Source organism: Trichophyton verrucosum (assembly GCF_000151505.1).
Source record: "Trichophyton verrucosum HKI 0517 chromosome Unknown contig00027_1.f1.exp, whole genome shotgun sequence".
Classification (NCBI taxonomy): domain Eukaryota; kingdom Fungi; phylum Ascomycota; class Eurotiomycetes; order Onygenales; family Arthrodermataceae; genus Trichophyton; species Trichophyton verrucosum.
Genome location: NW_003315618.1, coordinates 41,045 through 65,134, shown reverse-complemented (window position 1 = coordinate 65,134; position 24,090 = coordinate 41,045). Strand labels below are relative to the sequence as shown.

Genomic DNA, 24,090 nt, shown 5'->3' with positions numbered 1-24,090 from the left:
CGAAGATCTCCAGGCCGTGGCGTGAAAGGGGGCCAAATAACACCCTTCCGGCGTCTACTATGTACTCCGTACGGCAGAGGAGGTTCTGCAGCGGCCTTCAGACGCTTCTCAATCGCTCAGGGACGCACTCGCCTTCGTGGAGGTGTTTGTGAAAAACTCTTGTCGTTATGGATCGAGTGAAGCAGCAACTTGGGCATCACTCTGGGAGCAGCAGCAGCAGCAGCACCAGCAGCAGGGCAGACCCTGGCCAGCGAGATCTCTGTGGAGACGGGGACTGAAAGAACCAGTCGTTTTCGTCCATGGCAACCTGCATCTCCCCGAAGAGGCCTCGCCTTTCTTAGGAGGGATAGGCCCAGGGCGAAAAGGGGGCACAGGTCGTAGCTGGGTTTTTTTCTTCCCTCTTTGCTTCCCTTTTTTCTTCCTGCATGTCTCTGTGCCCAATGTTTTGCATTTGCTGTCTTTTGCGAGCCCTACGGGACGTTTATTCGCTGCCGTTGGCGCACCGGGATTGCGATGTCTCCTGCTCGCGTTGAGATCTAAATCGCAGGGTGTGACAGGCGCCGGCAAGAGCACTAACCATGGTACGGAGTACTGGGCTACAAAACTTCTAGTAAGCGTCGGGTGTGTTGAGTTTCTACCAGGAACATGTCTCTCTCCATCCCAGTTGATTCTGTCCTCGTCTTATTATTCTAATTCGCACCCGTACGTACGCATCTGAGGAAGCAGAAGAAGATCGATCGCACACGCAGGCTGTGCAGAGCTTTCGGTTTGTTTTGGGTCCCGCCCGCAAGGTTCCACATCTCGGCTCAGGGGTCTGCGGAAGGGAAGCTAGTTTATCCTGACCCTTGTGGCCGGAGATTTTTGAACCTGGACGATAAACGGTGTCAGCCAGCAGCCAGGGACTTGCTGATAATGCATGCAACTGTTTCATTCTACGGAGTGTTTGGTGCAGTGTGTCCTGTTGGAGACGGATACGGGCAATTCGTTGTCTATCATGAACAAAGGAAGAAAACGGCCAAAGGTTTTAAAATTATTCTATCAGATAGGAAGCACGGTAAGCTCAAGCTAACACAACTATGCATGTCTTAAAGTCTCAAACAGATCTTAGCCGAGTCTATGATGGTCTGATTCCCAATCACCATTGTATGCATCTACAGCTTGCTCTGCGTGGCTGGTGTATATAGCTTGTTGGTTGCTGCCATGACCTCAGCAGCCTCCTTCTCGATACGAGTGAGAAGCTCGGCACAGGTTGGAATGTCACGAATAAGGCCGATGACTTGTCCGGCAGTCCAGACCTATTCCACAGTGGAAGGAAAAAAAAAATACAAGTCAGCACAACTATAGCCTGGGAAGGGAAGGGGAAAAAAAGAGTGGAAACGGAATTGTGCTTCCGGTAAAGAAAAGACGGGGGTGAACGGGGAAACGGGGAGAAATGGACTTACTCCATAATCTACGTCACCATTGATAAAGACTTGACGCCCACGCTTTCCGCTAACGAGATGCGCAAGCTCGGAGAATTCACCCGTCTGGCTCTCCTTCTCGATCTTATATGCCTCCGCTGCCACCTTGTTGTTGAACAGACGGGATGTATTCCTCCACCGACGAAGAAGCAGCTGAGTATCCGTCTCGTCTGCCTTCACAATGGCTTCCTTAATATTATTATGGATAGGTGCTTCAACAGTACACATGAATCGTGTACCCATGTTAATTCCGCAAGCACCCAGCGCTAGTGCAGCAGCTAAACCGTTGCCGTCCGCAAACCCACCCGAGGCAATGAACGGGACACCCAGATCCTGCCTGGCACGGCTCAAAAGGATGAAGTTTGTAATATCGGTCTCTCCAACGTGTCCGGCGCACTCAAAGCCGTCAATGGAGAGGAAATCCACGCCTAGCTTGACAGCTGACTTGGCATGTCTAATGGTAGTACATTTATGGAGAACGGTGCAGCCGGCTTTCTTCAGTTGCGTGATGATAGGACCAGGGTTGTTTCCTGCAGTTTCAACGATGCGGACTCCTTCTTCAATGATGACTTTGGCATAGGCGGGATAGTCAGGCGGTGTAAGCGCGGGCAGGAAAGTGAGGTTGACACCAAACGGATTCTTGGTCATCGTCCTGGTCTTTCGGATTTCCTTTCGGAGATCTTCGGGAGTAGGTTGTGTCAGGGCGGTAAGCTGTTGTCAATATTTGATACCCGTTAGCAATCAAATCACGTTTACAGAACAGAAATGGCTCGTCGGATATGAAAGACATACGATTCCAAGTCCGCCAGCGTTACTGACGGCCGAAGCTAGTTCAGCGTATCCAACCCATTGCATACCACCCTGGACAACGGGAACTGGGTATCTGTTAGCAAAACCTGCACAAAAAGCCTCGCGAACAGTGAAGACTTGAACTGACTTCTGATCCCTAGTTTCCGCGTGAGTTCGGTGGTGAAAGGCATCGTCGACAAGTTAAACTCAAGGGTATCAGCGGTATGTAGTCTATACTTCTAGTCTATAAAAGCGAACGTGATATTTCAGGGCTGGGAAAGACGCAGAACAGGACGACTGTATGAGAAAGAATGATATATCGAGGGACGTTCCCTCCCCAAGAAGGACGCCTTGAAGAAACGTCGCTTCGCTTTCGCAGCGCTCCATCAAGACATCCCAGGCCGAGGACCGAGGCACCTTGCTCGCGTGACACGTCATGTGACCATTTTTGAGTCTGTGATTACTCAGCATATCAGTGCAGATGGATTTTTGATACAGTGATGTAGCAGTGATGTAGCAGTCGGGCTGAAGACTGGGTTGCTAAGCATATTTTAGACAGGTAAGATATGACAAGAGCTTTGGATAGATATCATTCGTATATGCAATTAGATTGATATAAGTTATTGGACCATATTACCCCGGAACTCGGATAGTAAAAAGACCTAATATTGGTGCCTCGCAGAAGATAGAAGAATTTGTTGAAAATAAATAACTAAACACTGACAGTAATTTGTGACCCTGATATGAAACCCAGCTCGCTCATTGAAAGAGTGGACTGGGCGATTAACGACGGGTTGAAATATGCTTTCTCACTCTCAAAACCTCATGACCATCTCGATGAGCCACGACAGAATGTCGCAGCTTAGAGTGAGATGTCGCTAAAAAGCATCTCCTTCATTCCGAGCACATCATCCACAGGAACTGTAGCAACAAGCCGGTCTGAGATGAAAGCTGAGGTCCTTGATGTAAAGAGGAGAAGAAGAAAGGAAGGAGAGAAGGGGAAGTTTTTTGTGCCCGTTTGGTGCAGATTTCCCAAAAGGGATCGGAACGGCAAAGCATTCTTCCGGTCATGTGTTTGGAATTAGCGCGATTGTGATTGGCTCCGATATCTGCCGATTGTGCCTTACATAACCCGAGGGTAACTTCATCATTTGTTCGGGACGTTTCTGGTTTGGGGATTTTGCCTATGATGTCCCGTTGAGAGCAGAAATATACCAGGGCAATTCAATCAGACGCGAAGATGTTTTCCAACAGGCTAGCGCAGCAGTCGCTGAGACGACGTAAGTGGTTATATATTTGCCAATTGATGGGCTGTTCGGTGCTAATAATCGTCCTAGTTGCGACACAACACCCATCTGCATTCAGAAACTCGGTATCCAAGTTCGCCAGACCGGCTGCCATTGCAACTGGAAACTATGCTCAGTTCAGGTTAGTATCTTCATTGATATACCGGTGTTTCTATTGTTACACGCCTGGCATGGTGGTGGTGTGGGCTGGGGAGGCTGATAACCCTGGGATTCATTCAACATTGACGATCGAGGAATGGGCATATAAGCGCATATCTAATCAACATGAGAACTAATATACATATCATATCAGACCGGCAACATCTTCTGCGGCACCCTCCGGCACCGCTGAGCCAAACAACATCCTCGCCAAACAGCGTCTTAATCGCCCCGTCTCTCCACATCTCAGCATATACCGACCACAGATAACCTGGTACCTGTCCAGTCTTAACCGTATCACTGGTGCCATTCTCTCCGGTGGCCTCTATATCTTCGCCAGCGCCTATCTCGTCTCTCCACTACTCGGATGGCACCTTGAATCCGCTTCTTTGGCTGCTGCCTTTGCTGCCCTCCCCATTGCCGCCAAAGTTGTCATGAAGTTCACCATGGCTCTGCCCTTCACTTTCCATTGCTTCAATGGTGTGAGACATCTTGTTTGGGATTTAGGAAAGCAGTTGACCAACCAGCAGGTTATTACCACTGGATGGACTGTTGTTGGGTTGACTCTTAGCAGTGCTCTTGCCCTGGCTTTGCTCTAAGTTCCTTATTATAGTATGGACCACCAGACTTCTGACTGCTCTTTTATCTTTGTACCATTGCGTGTTGCTCAATGTATATGTCCTTATTTAAAACCCATCATCTATTTCTAGTTACTTTATCCTAATAAGATGAAAGTCTTATGTGCTATCTACTATGCATCCTTACACGGGATGTTCCCTATACATTTTTGAAACAAAATTAGGCATTAATTCTCTTTTGTGTAGGCAGGAACATTAAACATTATGCTACAGGCAGCATGAAATGTCTAAGGATCTCATCAATGTATTCTACATACAAACTAGGCACAACACTTTTGACAATAATGAAGCCACATAGTATTTCACTTTTTTCCCACATAAAACCCCACACCTTTTTTTAAAAGATTTTTTTTTTGTTTCCTTTTTAATTTTTTTAATTTTTTTTTTTATTTTGCCGAGTTCAGAGAAAATGCTATTAATCGGTAAGGGTGCATTAATGTTGTTGTGGAATCCGGAATTGTTGAGGTTGAAAAGTTGTGATAAAATATACATTCAGAGATAGAGAATTTTTTTTTTTTTCGTCTGTTGTTGATACTCCATAGAAGTGATGCCGCTTGTCGGTGGTAGAATAGCAGAGTAACGTAGTAGTAGTGGTATGGCCGATCAGTGGTGTTTTGTTCAACAGGCGGATTTTTTTATTTTATGTTTGTTGTATCTCCATTTCTCAACATGTAGAGCCATTGAGGCCTCGGATTCTGATACCATAGCATTCTTAAGTTGTGACGAGTTTGTTTGGAAATGCCAGCTGCTTTGCGGAGTGGCCCTTAAACCGGGCTTGGTGGTGGGTTTGGAGGAGTTGGCCGAGGAGACAAGGGGGTGACAGAGAAGTTATCCTGGTTGAAGGCTTCGGGCTCAGCATAGGTGTTGATGTTGGCAGTAGCAGGCTTGCCCTGAGCGGAAGAGCGTCCTGAAGTACGGCGCTGGATGCCACGGGGGCCAGAAGAGAAGTTCATGGTAACAGGCATTGCAGAGAACAGTTGCAGCGTGTTAATTGTGTAGTAAGAAGAGGAACAAGGCTTGTTGTTACTTAAAGAGTGCCTGAGAGCGTGGAAGCGTGTGAATGTGTGATGGTAGACAATATGTAAGGAACAAAAATAAGAGAGGATGAGAAAGAGGGAGAGGTTGTGTGCGAATTTAAACGAGACAAAAGCCTGAGCTTCAGATAACGTGAGCAAGCAGGACAGCCAGGTATCTATGTTCTATCGAAGGTTCTAGCCAGTTCCTAGTTTGGATATCAAGGACTCCAGGCAGTGCACGTGGAGGACATGGAGAAAAGAAGAGAGGAAGGGCCTGTTTTCAGGGTCTATCTGGCTGCCCATCGCCGGTCTGTCCTGGGTTGTTGCTCCTTCAGGTGCAACATGCAAGCTGCCGCTTCACCCTCGTGGCCGCATTTCTGGCCTCTCGTTTGACTGGCCGCCCTATTCCCTTCCCGTGGGGAAGTTACAGCAGCTATAGCTTGGGCTGTAGCGGTATAAGTTACTATTACGAGAGTTCCCGCCGGTCCCGTTTCACCCATTAAACGCTGCAAGACTCAACGGTAGCCAGATAGAGAAAAATATGACAAACACTCAGTAAGGCTCTCCATCCCCGCGCAAGGTGTCAAAGGCAGAGTCGAGGCCAGTCCCACAAGGCAGTATGAGGTCCGACGTCTTGAGAAACACCCATGGTATAGCGAAATATACTTATCGATGCATGACACCTCGGTTGATCTGGATAGGAAAACGGAGATGTGTGAAAAAATGACGTTTGGTTTGGGTGAAAAGAATAGCAAACAGAAAGATGAAGTCCTTTTTCTAAGAATAGGAAGCATTGGATCTTCTCTACGCTGGAGTCAGATTATGTGGGCGAGGAACTTCCGTGGGGTTTGTTTGACGGGGTATCCCAGCGGAAGCTCCGCATGTCATCGACATTATAGCTTCTCTATACAAGTTGATTGTACGCATATCAGGTTGTCAACTGATACTTCTATTATATGTGCATTTCTTCTCTATGGGTATACTTCCGGCATGGTGTCCGATTTCTTCGGGGAAGAGAGATATTGCCACAGAATAAGAGCTGAAGAAATGACGATGAGTTTGATGAAGAGCATCTATACAGTCTTTCACTTTCGATGTACATGGCGGAATGGTACACTCAGTCTTCATGATAGATGTCGTTGTCTTTGGCATAGTGGGAGTCGTTAGAAGCTCGACACTTGTCCTAATCGGGGCTAGCGTGATCGTGTGAGAAATCTCGTAGCTTTCGACCATCTGCGACTTTGCTGAACCAAGACTACGTTTTGACGGGCACTTGATACCTCCGGATGAATAGCGGACAGGCCATCGACTGCTACTAATGGCTTCAAAAATATCTCCTCTCCAGACAATTGCTGCTGGGTTTGCCCAGCCTGTGTGCAGGCGCGCCCCACGCTTCATTCTACCATTCTGCTCACAGTCTCAACCGAGCTCTCGACGAAGAATATCATCCTCCCGCGCCCCCCAAGAACAGCAGGCCGTGTCGAACTCAATCCCAAGATGGCAGCGAACCCCTCCTGCCATGAAGGCTCCGGTCCGACTGCGTGAATCTCCGAATAAGACTGAGTTCAAGGTCAATTCCGATCCTGCGGTGCTGGACAACTTCTACGTGCGAATGCTAGGACAAAACGGGGACAAATTACTATCAGAAGAAGTCAAATGGCAAGCAGTTACGCATAAAAGTTTTGATCAAGGACGGAGGGGGTTCAATGACCGGTTGGCCTACTTTGGTATGTTCCCATACGCAACTGGGACGCTGCGCCCACATACGAGAAGATGAAAGGAAACGAAAGGAAAATATGGCTTGCTAATAGTATTTACACCACAGGGAAGCAAATAATCCTCCTCCAAGCATCGCTTGCCCTCGTTCAAAATCCTACGGCCTACGCCCAACCCTTAAAGCCAGATCCGTTTGAAAGGCTGCCATATGACTCTGCTGCGCTCAAGGGTCTCGAAGTCTTGTCTCAGAACACGAGGTCTCAATTGACACGGAAGAAGGAAATGTCCGCTTTAGCTAGACATTACGGCGTAAATGAGGTTATGAGATGGGTACCAAGAATGGTATGTGCTGAAATTTATGCAGCAAAGAAATTTCCGCTGACCAAACGATCTAGCAACACGACCTGACTGAATCTGGAGTTGACACGATATACACCCATGCCATGTACGCAATCATTGGAGCCATTGCACTCGAACACGGAAGTAAAGTTGCAAACGAGATCGTCCGCGATAGAATCCTGAAGCCCTTGGGTTTCCAAATCGGCGGAAACGCTTGACCAGCAGTGCGGTAAATAGATATATACACTTGGCTTTATGGCATTGGTATGGCGTTGAAGATATTCTGTTTGGCACCTTTGAGCCTTAGATTATGCTCTTAATCGTTTGTATTTTTTATATTTTCTTGTGAACAGGCTTGTACAATATTAACAGACAGACGGATGAAATGTAAAAACATGGCTCCCTCAAATTTCTCTCTCTATTACCACTGATCTATACACGCCTCTATAATTAGATAACAATTGTCCGACTTCTCTGACACCGCCCGCGCAACAAGGAAAAAAAATGCCCGGCCAGTTCTTATGAAGTCCCTGGAATTTGGTCTACGCATCACAATATCGCTAAGCGCAGCAATTGAATACCCTGATATGGCCTGACAGAAAGCCAGAGGCCAAGATTAGAGACCAGCCCTGGAAAACAAGACTGGATATGTTGGTTAGCACTGTCTGAAGGATGCGCGTTTGTGAAGAAAAGAAAGAAACGGCCAGGAAATTTTTAGAGTTGTAGTTTTTATAGAGCGGCGCTAGTCCCGATGTGGCCACGTCTGCGGGCTGTCTAGAGATAGCGACGCCAAACCTCCGTGGATAGCATAGACGGACGACGACGAGGAGGAGCTGCAGCCTTTGATACGCAACCATCGCTTGAGATTGACTGCTGATGACGATATAGACAACGGGATGAATTGACGGCCTCTTTCTTTACCCTGGTTTCTTTCTTTTCTTTTTACCTAGTTACTTCGAACAAAACTATGACGAGCTAGATAAATAAGCCGTTGCCTTCTGATCTTAAACGAATAGCTATTCGAAGAGGTCTCCCTTATTTATATCTTGCTCAGCAATGGCTTCGGCGGTGTTTTTCTTAGACCTTAAGGGCAAGGTAAGGTGTCCCCTGATGGCATTCCCATTCCTGGCATTGCAGCTAACCAGAGCATCCACCAGACCCTTCTTGCCCGCAACTATCGCGGTGACATCCCCATGTCTGCTGTCGAAAAATTCCCTATCCTTCTCAGTGAAGCCGAAGAAGAGAGCTCCGCGGTTCCTCCCTGCTTTTCCTCTGAAGGAGTTAATGTATGTTGCCAACGCTCCTTTACAATGTCAACCTATTTCCGGACTCTAGTGGGCGCATATGTCTAACCCGGGGCAATAAACAGTACCTTTATATCCGACACAGTAACCTGTATCTCCTTGCTCTTACGAAACGAAACACAAATGCTGCCGAAATACTTCTCTTCCTACACAAGATTGTGGAGGTCTTTACGGAATACTTCAAGGAATTGGAGGAGGAGAGTATTCGAGACAATTTTGTCATTATATACGAACTGCTGGATGAAATGATGGATTTTGGCCATCCACAAACCACGGAGAGCAAGATATTACAAGAGTATGATTACATATCCCACTTTCGGATATATGACTGGCGAGGTAGGATGTCTAGGGGTTGGGCATGGCTAACCACATTCCTTATTACATAGATACATTACCCAAGAATCGCACAAGCTTGAAGTACAAGCAAGACCCCCAATAGCTGTCACGAATGCAGTTTCATGGAGAAGCGAGGGAATCCGATACCGCAAAAATGAAGTATTCCTTGACGTCGTTGAATCGTTGAACCTCCTTGTTTCTGCTAGCGGAAACGTGCTTCGATCAGAAATATTGGGTGCTGTGAAGATGAAATGCTATCTCAGTGGTATGCCAGAACTTCGGCTAGGCTTAAATGACAAAGTGATGTTCGAAACAACAGGTCGAGCAACTAGGGGTAAGGCTGTCGAAATGGAGGATGTCAAGTTCCACCAATGCGTACGACTGTCCAGATTCGAAAACGACAGAACAATTAGCTTTATCCCACCAGATGGTGAATTCGAGCTAATGAGCTACCGACTCAACACCCAAGTGAAGCCGCTGATATGGGTAGAGTGTCTCGTGGAATCGCACTCCGGCTCGCGCATCGAATATATGCTTAAAGTATGTTCCTTCATACCCTATCTGCACAGCACTTGCAAGATAAAGCCAAACATGACAGATAGACTGACTCATTCACTTCCTTTCAATTAGGCAAAAGCTCAATTTAAGCGACGTAGCACAGCAAACAACGTGGAGATTCTCGTTCCCGTACCCGAAGATGCAGACTCACCGAGATTCCGGACAAACGTGGGCACAGTTCACTACGCACCCGAGAAATCCGCCATTATATGGAAAATCAAACAGTTTGGCGGTGGAAAAGAGTTTTTAATGCGTGCTGAACTAGGATTACCGTCCGTTAAGGGTGATGACGAGCATGGCGGTGGGATGACCGGCGGGTTTGGTGGAAGTATGGGAGGTGCAGGACAAGGCGGAAAAGGGAAGAGGCCTATCAACGTCAAGTTCGAGATTCCGTACTTTACAACGAGTGGCATCCAGGTCCGCTACTTGAAGATCACAGAGCCAAAGGTACGTCTTCCTCTCTTCATCTCAACCTCTATTCTACTCTATCGACCTCTCTACCTCTCTGGCCGTACCCACATCTGTGTTACTACATGCCATCCACTTGTTGGCTTTGTTCAACATTCCGTGCCAAGAGCCGATTGTCAAGCTCCCTGGCCACGTTTGACATGTTGTACATTTCCTCGTTCCCGCGCCCCGTGTGTTCCCTCTGTCACATTTACATCAAGCCATGAACTGTGGCTTTTCGTGATAAAATGCGTTGCTTTTTCTTTGCTAGCCAATACTGACTTGAAGTCGCCTGTTAGCTACAATACCCGTCGTTACCGTGGGTTCGCTACATCACTCAGTCCGGAGACATTGCAGTTCGCTTGCCGGATGCCCAATAGTTTTGAGTGGCACTTTGATTCGGCCATCCTGAACAAAAAAAGAAATGGGCTTCTTGGACGTTTAGAACTGCATGCCAACTGTGAACAAGAGATAGCACAATGATAACTTTGAAGAGAAATATAACGCAGTCTATGAGTGGTGGATGCAGTCCATCCAAGGTATACCGTCTTTGAATTATTTTATTGACTTGAGTGGATATAAACGTACATGACAACGAAAATGGCTGTCCCATGTAATCAGCGGTGAACGCGAACAGGGTGGCCGGATAGAAAGATAACAGCATCAGTTACGAGCTGCGTGTAACCGAAAATCCTACAAACGAGGTATGCGCTTCTGATAGCTGCCAAGATGCAAAAGTTGCAGGCAACAATCAAGGCAATGTACATTCAAGCAAGGGTGCTGGTGGTGAGTGGGATGGGAGAGAGCGAGAAAGGAGAAAAGAGAAAAGAGAAAAGAGAAAACTCATCACTTGCCGGGGTCTGGCACCTCTTGTCGTTACCTAGATAGATGGTAAGAAGCGCTGATACCTCAAGTGACGCAGATACTGATAAGGCAGAAATGCAAGGCTATCTTTAGCCTAACTGGTGTACGGGCATATGTAAGGTAGATTTTGGGGGAGCAATGGATCGAGATCTGGAGGACGTATGTAAACAAAACGAAAGCAAAAGATATTCATGTTTTCCTTGACAACTTCAGAGGTGACTATCAGGGGGATTTAAAGAGAGCGCCGTAGCTACCATCTTGGAATTTTCGTAGTTCCCTCTTTCCTTCACGCAGGTCTCCAGCCTCTGGGTCGGCTCTGATGGTTACAACCACGCCGTGCCTGTCGATCCCTATTCAGGAATGTTAGAAGCAAGGAAAGAGTAGTATTCTAGGTAAATGGCTTACTTTGAGGGGGGGATCGGTGAGGACTCCAGCGAGGCGGCTTGAAGCATCGTTGTATTATATCAGAGAGGCAATACTTGTCCCTTTCCCTCGGGCAAGAGAATGCAATAAGGCCCACAATCAGCGCTAGGTCGCCTGTAAGGTGGGTAAAGGGGACCGGGCTGCAATAGCTATCGTTGTATGTGTCTGGGAGAAGTTCTGGTACCCAGTCGCGAGACCCTCGTCCTGCAAGTGTGTAGCTGGTAGCCGAGAAGGTAGCTATTGACAAATTCTGTCTCTCGTCGTTCTTGAAGCGTAGCCTTCTCCAGGACTGTTCTGTCTGCTCAAGGTGATTTTGCATGCTGTCGTTGTTTCGACAGTCCACTGGAACTGTAAAGAAGTACGATGTTGACGATCTATAGAGAAGACTGCACACAGCAAAATCGCTGTCTCCATGGGTTTTTGCAGGAACCACACGCTCCGGAGTTCGTTGTAACCATTCGGTGGAATATAGTGTGCTATAAGTGCATTCGCGCGGAGGTGACCACAACCCATCAGCATCAAACTGTAGACTTTCGTCGTCCGCTTGTATATAATCCACCTTGAATAGGAACCTTAGTGACTTGTATCTTTCGTCACCCATTTTCTGCACGAAAGAAAAGTAAAGCAGATTCTGATCAAGGAATGCGGCGCGCCAGCACAGGAAGTATAGGTTTATTGCGGAGCGATGAGGTTTTCTGGCACCAAGGCTGCGTTGCCTTTCCTTAGAAAGTTTGGGGTAGAATAGAAAGGTTTTGGCGGCTTCTCTCAACACACGGTACGATCGTGACTAGATGTCAATTCCCATTGAGTTTGTTCTGGGGCCGAGTTTTAAACTTCTTATAGCGCTGTAAGAGCCGCATAAAAAGCAGAATTAAAAAAAAAAGCAGACTTAACCAATGTTATTGTCCGTTGTGTTTCCCAGGAGATTATCGAGTCCTTGCATCAAGATCTGATTGCAGTAATAGATCCTCCTTGCGTTTCACCTTGGTGTGGTAATGGCTATCATGTGCACATGAAGAACCTGCGTGGATACCCAATCGACGGCTGAGCCATGAGCTAGATGTACCATTTTTCTCTTCCCTCTATCGGTGAGAAGGGTTGATGTTATGAGAGCAAGCCACCGAGGGTGAGTTATGTCATGTCAGCCGAAGCCGAGCTTTCCATCACAAAGTGAGGGGTATGACAGGCTTTGGATTGCAAAGGAAATGTGGGCGACTGTGGTTGGATTGTCGAGAACACGCGGGGCCACATCTTATCGACTCTAAGCGGAATGACCTCCAAGTAAGACCTGAAATTTGTGGTTCGGTACTCAGCAACCGCGGAAAAACCGAGTAACTTTACCCCTGTCAGGGGTCGACTCGTCCTATGTTTGCGCAGCGACGATGAACACTGTGATATTGACATCCAGGGGTTGGAAGAGTACTGCCGGAATCAATTCATATCAAACTTGACGGGGTATCATCCTACTATCAAAACCAGCCCCATGCTCCTAGAGGGAAAGCTCCCATGGTGACATGACTAATTGATGCTTGGGTGATGATGTCTTCATGCATGATGGCCAATAGGATGGCCAGTTTGACCGAATCCCAGCAGGTGAAGAATCCCAAGGCTGCCACCATGTTGTCTTCAAGGAAAAAAAAAAAGCGGACAGTGCTGCATAAAATCAACAAGAGTGAAGAATCCAACATACGGTGAGCGTTCGATTGCGAGCTTTGGATGACGGTCATGGCGGTTTTATATGGCCCAGCACGGCAATGAACGCTGCAGCAGGTGATGAAGTTAGACCACTTGGCGCAGCAGGCACATCAGCCCCGTTTCCTCATCTGCTGGACGCCTGGACGCCTAGATGCCTATTTAACAGAATGAGCCACTGAGCGCTGCGAATTCCTGATCCCAACGCGACCGATGCCGAAATCAATGCTTGATAGAGAATTTGACAGGGCCATCATTGGTCGCTGAACGGCCTAGATTAGCGATGGACCATGATAGGCATTGATCCCGCTCGTACCAGGCACAGTTCCTCAATGCCCAAGTCGTTGATATCCTGACTCTGGCTTGAAACGATTGGAAGTCGTTCAGGCGCGCGAGTTCGCAGGGCCACGTGATTGGTTAACCGTAGGTAGTTAACGGCCCCGGTCCACGACATTCCACCTGGACAACCTTGGGTACAGCGTAACTAACTAGTTTCCACTCGTTCCCGGGGGTTTGATGGAAACCCTCAACCCGGTGCTGCTGCCAAAGGCCTCTTAACCGTGAGATATACCCACGCCCTTCCTGTTCCAGAGTAATTACTTCAAGCAATAGAATATCCGGGCACGAAAACTGCCCTTTTGTTGATTAATTAGGCAGCGCTGTCGCTGTGGTGCTCTTTGCCACGAAGAATTCCCCAGTTTCGACGGGCTAGAGGCTGTGGGGCCGTACAAGGTCGATCTGGTCACAAAGGCGGCCGAATTGTCGTCAGTCGGAGATATCAACAAAGTCTCCTTTCGGCGCCGTCATGACTACCCGCCAATTATACCCCGAAACCCAGCCCTACCTCTAGCTTGGTAACATTAATATAGCCTTTGATAATTGATCAGCCATGAAGGTCCTTGCCAATCGAGCTTGAAATAACATTCCCCGGGCTTACCAAGGCTAAGGTATGCCACTTTCAGAAGTAGAGGCGATGCACCTCTATATAGTTATGTATTCTATAGTCACAGTTATTAGTTACATACTCTTCTACCTCATATATACTCAGAATATTGAAATGTGTGCACCTTTTCCTTTCTGGCTTAGACGTAATAATTGCAGCTAACCCGGTTCCTGGTCTAGAATGACTAGGATCTTTAGCATCCAGGCTGCTACAGGGTAGTTACTGTAAAGAAAGCAGTTAGCTATCATTTTAGTCGACAGAAGGCGAAGATTCCTTTTAACATCCACTGGAAATGTGAAGCTTGAAATCAGGTAGTTATATGAAGGTAATTCCAGGAAATTATACTAATAAGCAAGATTTGAACAGGCGAAATAAGGTACCTTGGGGCAACTAGACGAGTGTGATTTGGCTTAATGGTTTCCTATTATAGGCATTTTTTTTATCAGATGCGGCCCCACCGTGACACTCATCTGATAACCTTGATCAGATAAAAATAACTTTAATATTAAGATTACATAATCTCTATAAACCTTCTTGACTCGTTTTTTGTTTTTTGTTTTTTGGGTCTGAGCAACGACAAGCCTTGGAAACTCTCAAATCCCGATGATTAATGAAAGCGACCCAAGAACCAAAGCTGCGTGTGATTCCCACCAAGGTAAACAGAAAAAACAAGTTAGTACGACAAACAATGCCAACAGGAGATGTTGCCCGTTCCTTCATATCCCCGCTACAATGCACGAATACCAGTGAACAGCTGACCTTGCGCCTTTCCCTGCCCATAGCGCCTTTGCGTGCGCCTGAAACGAGGCCAGTTCTCCTTGTTGGTGTAACACAGCCCTCCGTATTTTTTGTGGCCGCCATGCGACGGCTTGACCCCTGATTTGATCCCACTCAACGCGTCTTCCCTGTCGTATTCCGCCCATGCCTCGCCTTCTGCTTGGTTGTTTTGCAGCAATATCACTGCCAAGCTGACTAAGGAGACGCCCTACACCCCTTTCAGTCTCCGGCCAACTCAATATGTTGACTCAGCGGTCTTTTGGCGTGCCGAACTTGTGTCTGATGCCGGGGACGGCGGACGAAAAAAGACGAGGAGCAACTTTTATATTTATTATTTCTGGTGCTGCAGAACACGCATGAGTCGGAATGCGTCACATCATGTCACGTCTCATCTCATACCCCGGGACAGGGGCAGAGGTTTGCATGGCCAGCACGCCTCTGTCGGCTGAGTCAAGCTCATCACTGACATGGCTGGCAGTGGCCGTCTTGTAACTAATGGATATACCGGCTATTTCATCCGGCCGTTAAAAGGCAGCAAGTTGGATCAGCCTTCATTAAACTAAGACCGGCTTAACAAGCTCCAGAAGGAATACGATGTCAGAGCACCAGCCAACAGCTTTGTCCTCGGGCAAAAGTGGAACTGCTCAAGATAAATCACTCCTTCGGCCTTTCCAAGTCCGAAGTTGAGTCTTTTCCGGCCCCACAATAGGTTAAGTAAGAAACTGAAATCTCTCTCAAATACGTTGGATCAATCTTGCTTTCTCCCTTTCTTTTCTCCTTTAATCTATATAATCGAAAGGCGTCGCTGCCGTTGTCGCTTTATAGATATATACGGCAGCAAGGTTGACTCACCCCAGGTGGCTCTATCTGATATACAAAGGAGTTTCTATATCTTGTTTCTTTCTATAGTTCTTTTGGTATCAATATTTGATTGGTTTGGCCATCTCCAGGCTACGATCTACCCACCTGAAACCAACCCGACTAGAATAATATCAACCTATGTCTCTAAGCCTTCGGCTTTGATACCCAACCAAGGATAGAAACTCATGGCATCCAATACCGTGGGAGCTAATCCTTCCAAATCTGAAAATCCTAGCGAAACCTCAGACTCGGATACAATCTTCGCCAGCAGTGATTATGAACGTGAGCGAGAGAACCTCAGGAATGCTAACCGTCAAGGCTTGACTCAGCCAACGGGAGGTGTTGATATTCAGAAAGCCGAGGAAGAATTTGCTGTTTTAAGCAAGGAGTTATCTAGGATCTCAGAGAAATCAAAACGGCCATTTATTCAAGAGCAAAATGGTCTAAATGAAAAAGGCTCATACGATGTTGAGAGTGGTTCCGAGAGCAAGTCAGCCTTCGACTTGGAGGCTGCCCTTCATGGATCTCGAGAGGCGGAGGCGGCCGCTGGAATACGGCCAAAGAGGATCGGTGAGTACCTTACATGCCTCTTTAATTCTTTCTTACTAACACTCTGGAGGTGTTATTTGGGATGGCCTCACTGTCCGTGGTATGGGGGGAGTTAAGTACACGATACCTACTTTCCCTGATGCCGTTATCGGGTTTTTCAACCTACCGGCCACAATTTACAACATGTTGGGCTTCGGGAAGAAAGGAGAAGAAATCAAGATTCTCAAAAATTTCAGAGGCGTGGCTAAACCGGGTGAAATGGTTTTGGTCCTGGGGAAGCCTTCGTCGGGCTGCACAACTTTCTTAAAAGTTATAGCGAACCAGCGGTTTGGGTATACTGGTGTCGATGGCGAGGTCCTATACGGCCCCTTTGATTCGGAGAAATTCGCGAAGCGTTATCGTGGAGAAGCTGTCTATAACCAAGAAGATGATGTCCACCATCCCTCCCTTACGGTGGAGCAGACTCTCGGCTTCGCATTAGACACCAAAACTCCTGGAAAGCGTCCAGCCGGCCTGTCTAATCTTGCATTCAAGAAAAAGGTAAGTTCTAGGAAACCTAAAACCTTACGTATAGATCACTAACTTGATTACATAGGTTATTGATCTCCTACTCAAGATGTTCAACATCGAGCATACGGCAAATACCGTGGTTGGCAATCAATTCATTCGAGGAGTTTCCGGCGGAGAGAGAAAGCGTGTTAGTATTGCTGAAATGATGATCACCGCTGCCACTGTTCTGGCTTGGGATAACACTACCCGTGGATTGGATGCCTCCACTGCTCTCGATTTCGCCAAGTCGCTTCGTATTATGACAAACATATACAAAACCACCACCTTCGTCTCGCTGTACCAAGCTTCCGAAAACATATATAATCAATTCGATAAAGTTATGGTCCTGGACCAAGGTCATCAAGTCTTCTTTGGACCCATTCATGCCGCGCGTGCTTATTTCGAGGGGCTTGGCTTTAAGGAGAAACCGCGCCAAACCACACCTGATTACCTTACCGGCTGTACCGATCCTTTCGAAAGAGAATATAAAGATGGACGAAATGAAACAAATGCTCCATCTACTCCCGCTGAACTGGTCAAGGCCTTTGACGAATCTCGGTTTAGTGAGGACCTGGACAAGGAAATGGCCCTCTATCGTTCTACCCTCGAGGTGGAGAAGCATATCCAAGAAGATTTTGAAATAGCCCATCATGAAGCCAAACGAAAGTTCACATCGAAGTCCTCCGTTTACTCGGTTCCATTCCACCTTCAGATTTTTGCTCTTATGAAACGCCAGTTCTTGATTAAGTGGCAAGACAAGTTCTCCCTTACTGTCTCATGGGTCACGTCTATCTCAATCGCTATTATTATCGGAACTGTCTGGCTGAAACTGCCAGCGACTAGCAGTGGTGCCTTCACACGAGGTGGCCTTTTGTTTGTCTCCCTGTTGTTCAATGCCTTCAACGCATTCGGCGAACTTGCATCGACTATGGTTGGACGACCTATCATCAACAAGCAACGAGCTTTTACATTCTACCGGCCAAGTGCTCTATGGATTGCTCAAGTGGTAGTTGACATGGCTTTCTCGTCTGTTCAAATTTTTGTCTTCAGTATCATTGTCTATTTCATGTGTGGACTAGTTCTGGAGGCAGGAGCGTTCTTCACTTTTGTCCTCATCATCATAACCGGATACCTTGCTATGACATTGTTCTTCCGTACTGTCGGCTGTCTTTGTCCCGACTTTGATTATGCCCTGAAAGGCGTCTCGGTGCTGATATCGTTCTACGTGCTGACGTCAGGCTACTTGATTCAATGGCATAGTCAAAAAGTCTGGCTTCGATGGATCTTCTACATCAACCCGCTCGGTCTTGGGTTTTCACCCATGATGATCAATGAGTTCCGCCGCCTTACTATGAAGTGTGAATCTGATTCCCTTATCCCAGCCGGACCGGGGTATTCAGATATTGCCCATCAAGTTTGTACCTTGCCTGGCAGTAACCCTGGAGCGGCCACTATACCTGGCTCCAGTTATATCGGCCTTGCATTCAATTACCAAACCGCTGACCAGTGGAGAAACTGGGGTATAATTGTTGTATTGATTGCTGCATTCCTATTCGCCAACGCTTTCCTTGGTGAGGTCCTTACATTTGGGGCTGGCGGAAAGACCGTCACTTTCTTTGCCAAAGAGTCCAATGACCTTAAGGAGCTCAACGAGAAGCTGATGAAACAAAAGGAGAACCGTCAGCAGAAGCGAAGTGATAACTCTGGGTCAGACCTGCAAGTTACATCAAAGTCTGTATTAACATGGGAAGATCTTTGCTATGAAGTTCCCGTTCCCGGGGGCACACGACGACTTCTAAATAGCATTTACGGATATGTCGAACCAGGGAAGCTTACTGCCCTTATGGGTGCAAGCGGTGCCGGTAAAACAACACTTCTCGATGTTCTTGCTTCGCGGAAAAATATTGGAGTTATAACTGGTGATGTTCTTGTTGATGGCCGTCCACGAGGTACTGCATTCCAGCGAGGTACATCATACGCTGAGCAGCTCGACGTACATGAAGCTACCCAGACTGTTCGTGAGGCTCTTCGTTTCTCTGCGACACTTCGCCAACCTTATGCAACGCCGGAGTCTGAAAAATTCGCCTATGTCGAAGAAATTATTTCACTGTTAGAGCTGGAAAACCTTGCAGATGCTATTATTGGCACCCCTGAGACCGGCCTGTCAGTCGAAGAACGAAAGCGGGTGACTATTGGTGTAGAACTAGCGGCCAAACCGCAGCTTTTGTTGTTCCTTGACGAGCCAACTTCCGGCCTTGACAGTCAGTCCGCATTTAATATTGTTCGATTCCTTCGAAAGCTTGCTGCCGCTGGTCAGGCCATTCTCTGTACCATCCATCAGCCTAACTCTGCCTTGTTTGAAAACTTCGACCGTCTCCTTTTGCTACAACGCGGAGGCGAGTGTGTTTATTTCGGTGACATCGGCAAAGATGCAAATGTTTTAATCGACTACTTCCATCGAAATGGCGCTGACTGCCCTCCTAAAGCTAATCCTGCTGAATGGATGCTCGATGCAATTGGTGCTGGTCAGGCTCCTCGCATCGGTAACCGAGATTGGGGTGATATCTGGCGCACCTCTCCTGAGCTTGCAAATATCAAAGCCGAGATTGTTAATATGAAGTCGGATCGAATTCGCATAACCGACGGCCAGGCAGTTGATCCAGAATCAGAGAAAGAATATGCAACCCCATTATGGCATCAGATAAAAGTCGTGTGTCGCCGCACGAACTTGTCCTTCTGGAGATCACCCAACTACGGTTTCACTCGCCTTTACAGTCACGTTGCTGTTGCTTTGATTACTGGGTTGACGTTTTTGAATTTAAACAACTCTAGAACATCGCTCCAGTATCGAGTCTTCGTTATCTTTCAAGTCACCGTGCTACCAGCCTTGATTCTAGCTCAGGTAGAACCCAAGTATGACTTGTCTCGTCTGATTTTCTACCGCGAGTCAGCAGCAAAGGCCTATCGACAATTCCCATTCGCGTTAGCAATGGTCCTAGCTGAACTTCCATACAGCATCCTTTGTGCGGTGTGCTTTTATCTACCACTTTATTTTATGCCTGGGCTTTCTAACGAATCAAGCCGGGCCGGGTACCAATTCCTCATGGTTCTAATTACTGAGATATTCTCTGTAACTTTAGGACAGGTGATTTCAGCTTTAACTCCCAGCACATTTACAGCAGTCCTTTTGAACCCACCGATTATTGTCATCTTTGTGCTATTATGCGGTGTTGCGATACCAAAGCCCCAAATTCCTAAATTCTGGCGTGTTTGGCTCCACGAGTTGGTTCCTTTTACTCGACTTGTCAGCGGTATGGTCGTGACTGAACTCCATGGGCAAGAAGTTACTTGTACAGGCCTAGAAATGAATCGCTTTACTGCACCATCTGGTGAAACCTGTGGCTCATACATGGAAAAATTCTTTGCCAACAACGGACCTGGCTATCTGGTCAACAATACCACTAATATGTGTGAGTATTGTGCTTATAAGGTTGGAGATGAATTCTACCGGACATTTGGGATGTCATTTGATAATAGATGGAGAGATCTTGGTATATTTGCCGCCTTTATTGGATCGAATTTACTACTGCTATTTATTGGGGTGAGTATCATGTCTTTTGTTAAGCATGGAGAGGACCTTTCTTTGCTAATGAGCATTCTTGTTAGTCTCGATATCTCAATTTCAACCGACGATAAATGGTTCCCGCCGATTGATACCCCGCGTGCAAAAAGTTTTCATCTACTCTTCGGCTGCATATATTCATCCTCGAGCTTTATAGACTGTTTAATACTTCGGCTATTTGTTTGACATTGTTGAGTCCGGGTATATATTAAATAATACTGTTAGATAGTATTCACAATACATATAGGATATTTGCCCCCATAATTTAGAATCGATTTCTGCAAATACTTCACCATCTTAGGATGTCTTGATTGTGAAACAACTTTGGAGACAACTGAATCAGCATGATATGCTATAGAAAACAAATATTATTGAGTACAACAAAGCAAATAAAACATGTATATGTGCCTACAGGCTAGCTGCATTTAATATATATATCGAAAACTATTATTGGTCACAACGAATCAGTAATTTAAGTAGAAAGAGGACATTGGGATTTTGGATTTTGGATGTGTATAATTGCGTGGGGAAAACATACTTGAGATTCTCTCTGTCCGTCATATCGGAGAATGCTGTAGAATCAAGGTCCCGACCTTCCAATCCACCTTCTTGTTGGGATTGTAAATCGTCGCGCCTTTTATTTTCTCTCCATAAAAGGAAACCCAGAAGCGAGATAACAGCGACTTCAATGAGGTGTGATACTATCATTGACCAGATGCCGAGCGGATATGAAGGTCTATAAGAAAGGTTTATTAATTAGTATAGGTCTAGGTGTCAATGCTGAAGCGCAGACAAATGAAACGGTATTTCATACGCTTGTTCCGAGATATAGAAGAATGGACCAGCTATGTTGCCAGTGCAGTAGCCTAAGAACAACACGGCATTTGTGACCACCTTTTTTGTGTGCCCTTTGTGGATTTTATGTGGTCAGTAACGGGAAATTCTATGCAGGCAGAGAAATCACATACCAGCCGTGTTAGCAATTTGCATACTGAGTACTAAGACGAAAGCAGCATTGTATGGGCCAGTCAAATAGTAGCATATCAGTCGTCCAGCCTTTTGGTCGTGGGCAAGGAACCGAAGTCCAAATGCGCCTGCTATATTTAGTAGGAGAAATAGGATAATAAAGAGACATCGTCGGTTCTCGAATTTGTTATTTAGGTATACACAGAGCAAGATAGACACCGCAATGATAATCCCGTACGGTATCTATAGTGTTTATCGGGTAAGCTCAAAGGAAAGTAATTTGTTAGTTATTGGTGCGACAGAGAGGGACGTACCTGCATTAATGTAGTGACAAGGGTGGAAAACCCGAAACCCTGAATTATTATAGTTCCAAAGTTAGATATACCTCCGTTGGGAATGTTGCATCTGCAAGGCATTATTAGTAAGAGTGCGTAACCAAGGTAATGGCTAAATCAAGTTACTTACACCACTCCAAGAAGAAAAAATAGATAAAGTTTGTAGTCTAGGAATGCCTCCTTTATCTGATATGGCTTGAGTTATTTGTTTTCAATCCCTGTTTGGTTTGATCTGACTCGCTCAACAGCCCTGCGACGATCCCTTTGATTGAGGAACGGCGCTGTCACTGGGGAATCAGGGAGAAAGAGGAATATAACAATTCCCCAAGCACAGCATAATGCACCACTGAAAAAAAGTAGATGGTTAATAACCTTGGAAAAACGGTAACGCTGAGGACCGGGAAATTCAACTTACATGATAATGAATTCGTATTTCCAAGATGGCAAAGCCCCTTTGATACTTCCAATTCCATAACCAAGGAGGCCGCCTATAGCTATGCCAAATCCATTTGCAGTATACCACAAGCCTAGTCGTACGGGCTGTTCCTTTCGGGTGTACCACATGCTTGTAACAAGAAGAAATCCAGGGTCAGAACATGCCTCAGCCGCACCAGCAAGAGTACGAAGGACCGCAAGGGTAGTAAAATTCTTGCAGGCTGCTTGGAGAATTAGGAAGAAACCCCTATAAATGAAAGGATTTAGTGTCGAAATCCAACAAATACACCAATAAAGGTAAGAGTAAAACGAACCACATAAAGATATTCACCCCCAGATATTTGCCTGTTGGAGTTGAACTGTGTTAATTATAGGTAGTTTCCAGTGTAGAAAAGGGAGAAAAATTAATAACATACCAACCGGATACCTCTGCAACATGAAATTTGTAGGAAGTGCCCATACCAAAAATCCAAAGTAAAAGAGACTGCTGAGCCAGCTGTATTGGGTCCCTTTGAGATTTAGATCTTCTCGAATTCCAAAGACTGCTGCATAGCTCAAAGTCGTCTACCAGCCACCAAGATAATTTTAGATCCTGTGTATTCAATGGAAAGATAAACTAGAACGTATCTAGTACTGAATCTACTAACCTTGTCAATGTAGAAGAACGCATAGCAAACAGCAAGGTAAGGGAGAATCATCAAGTCGATCTTCCATAGTAGCTTTCGTGTCTCTTTTGGATCAACATATTCATGAAAGTCCTCTGGATTCGTGAATAGAGCCAGGGCAGTATCACCATCCCCGGACTTGGAGACTTTCCATTTGGACTGAGGTGCCTCTAGAGGTCCAGCGTTCTCTATCTCTGAAGCCCACGCTTCATTCCTGTCTCCTTGTTTGGATTTCATGGTGAAGGGGTCTGTTTTGCGTGCTGTTAACAGAGTTCAGCCGTGGGAGAAGACGTAGCCTGGTATATTTACAATCCAACGGTCACAGCCGAGCTGAAATTCTCGGTCTATCTCAGATTGTGTAACTGTGATCCGTGCAGCGTTTATTCAAAACAGTAGTTTCATTGGTGGCTTTGATCGTCACCTATGAAAGAGAGATATAGATGCCCTCAAAGACGAGTAGCGACTGAGTGATATCAGTGGTCTGATAAACCTACTGACTGCATGATGGCGCCCCTTGACCCGCATAGGGGGTAACTTGCTCTCCACTTCGTCCACGGGATTCCCCAGCAAAACCTGGGGTAATAAGTTAAAAGGAAGCTCCTGGTAGACGGCCGAGATGGATATGCTTCTCGGGTAGAACAAAGGGCGCCGTATCCCTTGTAACAGTGGCCTGCGGCTGATGGCATCGGCCTAAACTGCTGGCCACGGACTTGAGGCCTCATCCTGGGGGAGGTGGAAACGGAGATGACGCCGGCCTGAAGCTTTTGTATCAAGCTGGGGTAGCAGCTTAACCGATGACTATCATTAGCCTTTCAAGTATGGGCCATTTAATATAGTTATTAGGTACTCCGTACTTTTCTGGGTTTGAACGAGCTGGACGGCGATGATGCCGTTGGAATTGGAGTGGCTGGCATTTCCTGAGACTGCCAGTACAAGAGAGTGAAGGGCCGCCTGAGGCATCCTTAACCGATGATAGTTGTTCGAATATGGGCGACTTGATAGCCATTCAATGTACATGGTAGTTAACTCTTCGTCTCGGCTGGCGTTGGAGTTGGCCGTTCCAAAGACGAGCCGCCGAAGTTTAACTAGAGTGTCTGGCGGTCTGGGCGGAGCATTTCCGCGCTTTCATGAAATACGACATATAGGAGACTAACTACTACATGGCGACTGGACAAGCAGTGATAAACTTGACGCCACCATTATCTAGTAGAGATGGACAGTGGACACGAAAATAGTGATAATAGCTAGATAAGAGTTGGAATGCTCAGGAGGAGAAGGATATGTTTATTTCTACCATAAATGACAAGGCCCTTGTGGACCGGGCTCTAAAAGGAGAGATGTAACTACATACAGATTTAAAA

The 24,090-nt window shown here is 46.5% G+C and overlaps 7 protein-coding genes across 7 annotated transcripts; 4 read left to right on the top strand and 3 right to left on the bottom strand.

Moving 5' to 3' along the window:
• Positions 1 to 1,151: 1,151 nt before the first annotated feature.
• Positions 1,152 to 2,108, bottom strand: TRV_00348 (uncharacterized protein; the record flags this gene model as incomplete). Its single annotated transcript, XM_003025433.1, has 2 exons — positions 1,152 to 1,295; positions 1,443 to 2,108. The coding sequence occupies 2 exons, from the start codon at positions 2,106 to 2,108 to the stop codon at positions 1,152 to 1,154; spliced, it is 810 nt and encodes a 269-aa protein (XP_003025479.1).
• Positions 2,109 to 3,489: 1,381 nt separating this feature from the next.
• On the top strand, positions 3,490 to 4,293 carry TRV_00347 (uncharacterized protein; the record flags this gene model as incomplete). Its single annotated transcript, XM_003025432.1, has 3 exons — positions 3,490 to 3,529; positions 3,587 to 3,677; positions 3,849 to 4,293. The coding sequence occupies 3 exons, from the start codon at positions 3,490 to 3,492 to the stop codon at positions 4,291 to 4,293; spliced, it is 576 nt and encodes a 191-aa protein (XP_003025478.1).
• Positions 4,294 to 5,096: 803 nt separating this feature from the next.
• TRV_00346 (uncharacterized protein) lies at positions 5,097 to 5,297 on the bottom strand (the record flags this gene model as incomplete). The annotated part of the gene is made up of 1 exon (XM_003025431.1): positions 5,097 to 5,297. One exon carries the CDS (start codon positions 5,295 to 5,297, stop codon positions 5,097 to 5,099), a length of 201 nt encoding a protein of 66 aa, XP_003025477.1.
• A 1,824-nt stretch (positions 5,298 to 7,121) lies between these two features.
• Positions 7,122 to 7,621, top strand: TRV_00345 (uncharacterized protein; the record flags this gene model as incomplete). The annotated part of the gene is made up of 2 exons (XM_003025430.1): positions 7,122 to 7,406; positions 7,460 to 7,621. The coding sequence occupies 2 exons, from the start codon at positions 7,122 to 7,124 to the stop codon at positions 7,619 to 7,621; spliced, it is 447 nt and encodes a 148-aa protein (XP_003025476.1).
• An 838-nt stretch (positions 7,622 to 8,459) lies between these two features.
• On the top strand, positions 8,460 to 10,932 carry TRV_00344 (uncharacterized protein; the record flags this gene model as incomplete). The annotated part of the gene is made up of 7 exons (XM_003025429.1): positions 8,460 to 8,498; positions 8,549 to 8,689; positions 8,773 to 9,043; positions 9,147 to 9,583; positions 9,674 to 10,342; positions 10,524 to 10,632; positions 10,703 to 10,932. The coding sequence occupies 7 exons, from the start codon at positions 8,460 to 8,462 to the stop codon at positions 10,930 to 10,932; spliced, it is 1,896 nt and encodes a 631-aa protein (XP_003025475.1).
• Positions 10,933 to 15,793: 4,861 nt separating this feature from the next.
• TRV_00343 (uncharacterized protein) lies at positions 15,794 to 20,514 on the top strand (the record flags this gene model as incomplete). Its single annotated transcript, XM_003025428.1, has 3 exons — positions 15,794 to 16,178; positions 16,363 to 16,697; positions 16,753 to 20,514. The coding sequence occupies 3 exons, from the start codon at positions 15,794 to 15,796 to the stop codon at positions 20,512 to 20,514; spliced, it is 4,482 nt and encodes a 1,493-aa protein (XP_003025474.1).
• Positions 20,515 to 21,830: 1,316 nt separating this feature from the next.
• Positions 21,831 to 22,966, bottom strand: TRV_00342 (uncharacterized protein; the record flags this gene model as incomplete). The annotated part of the gene is made up of 4 exons (XM_003025427.1): positions 21,831 to 21,975; positions 22,045 to 22,311; positions 22,481 to 22,656; positions 22,712 to 22,966. 4 exons carry the CDS (start codon positions 22,964 to 22,966, stop codon positions 21,831 to 21,833), a joined length of 843 nt encoding a protein of 280 aa, XP_003025473.1.
• Between the last annotated feature and the right edge of the window lie 1,124 nt (positions 22,967 to 24,090).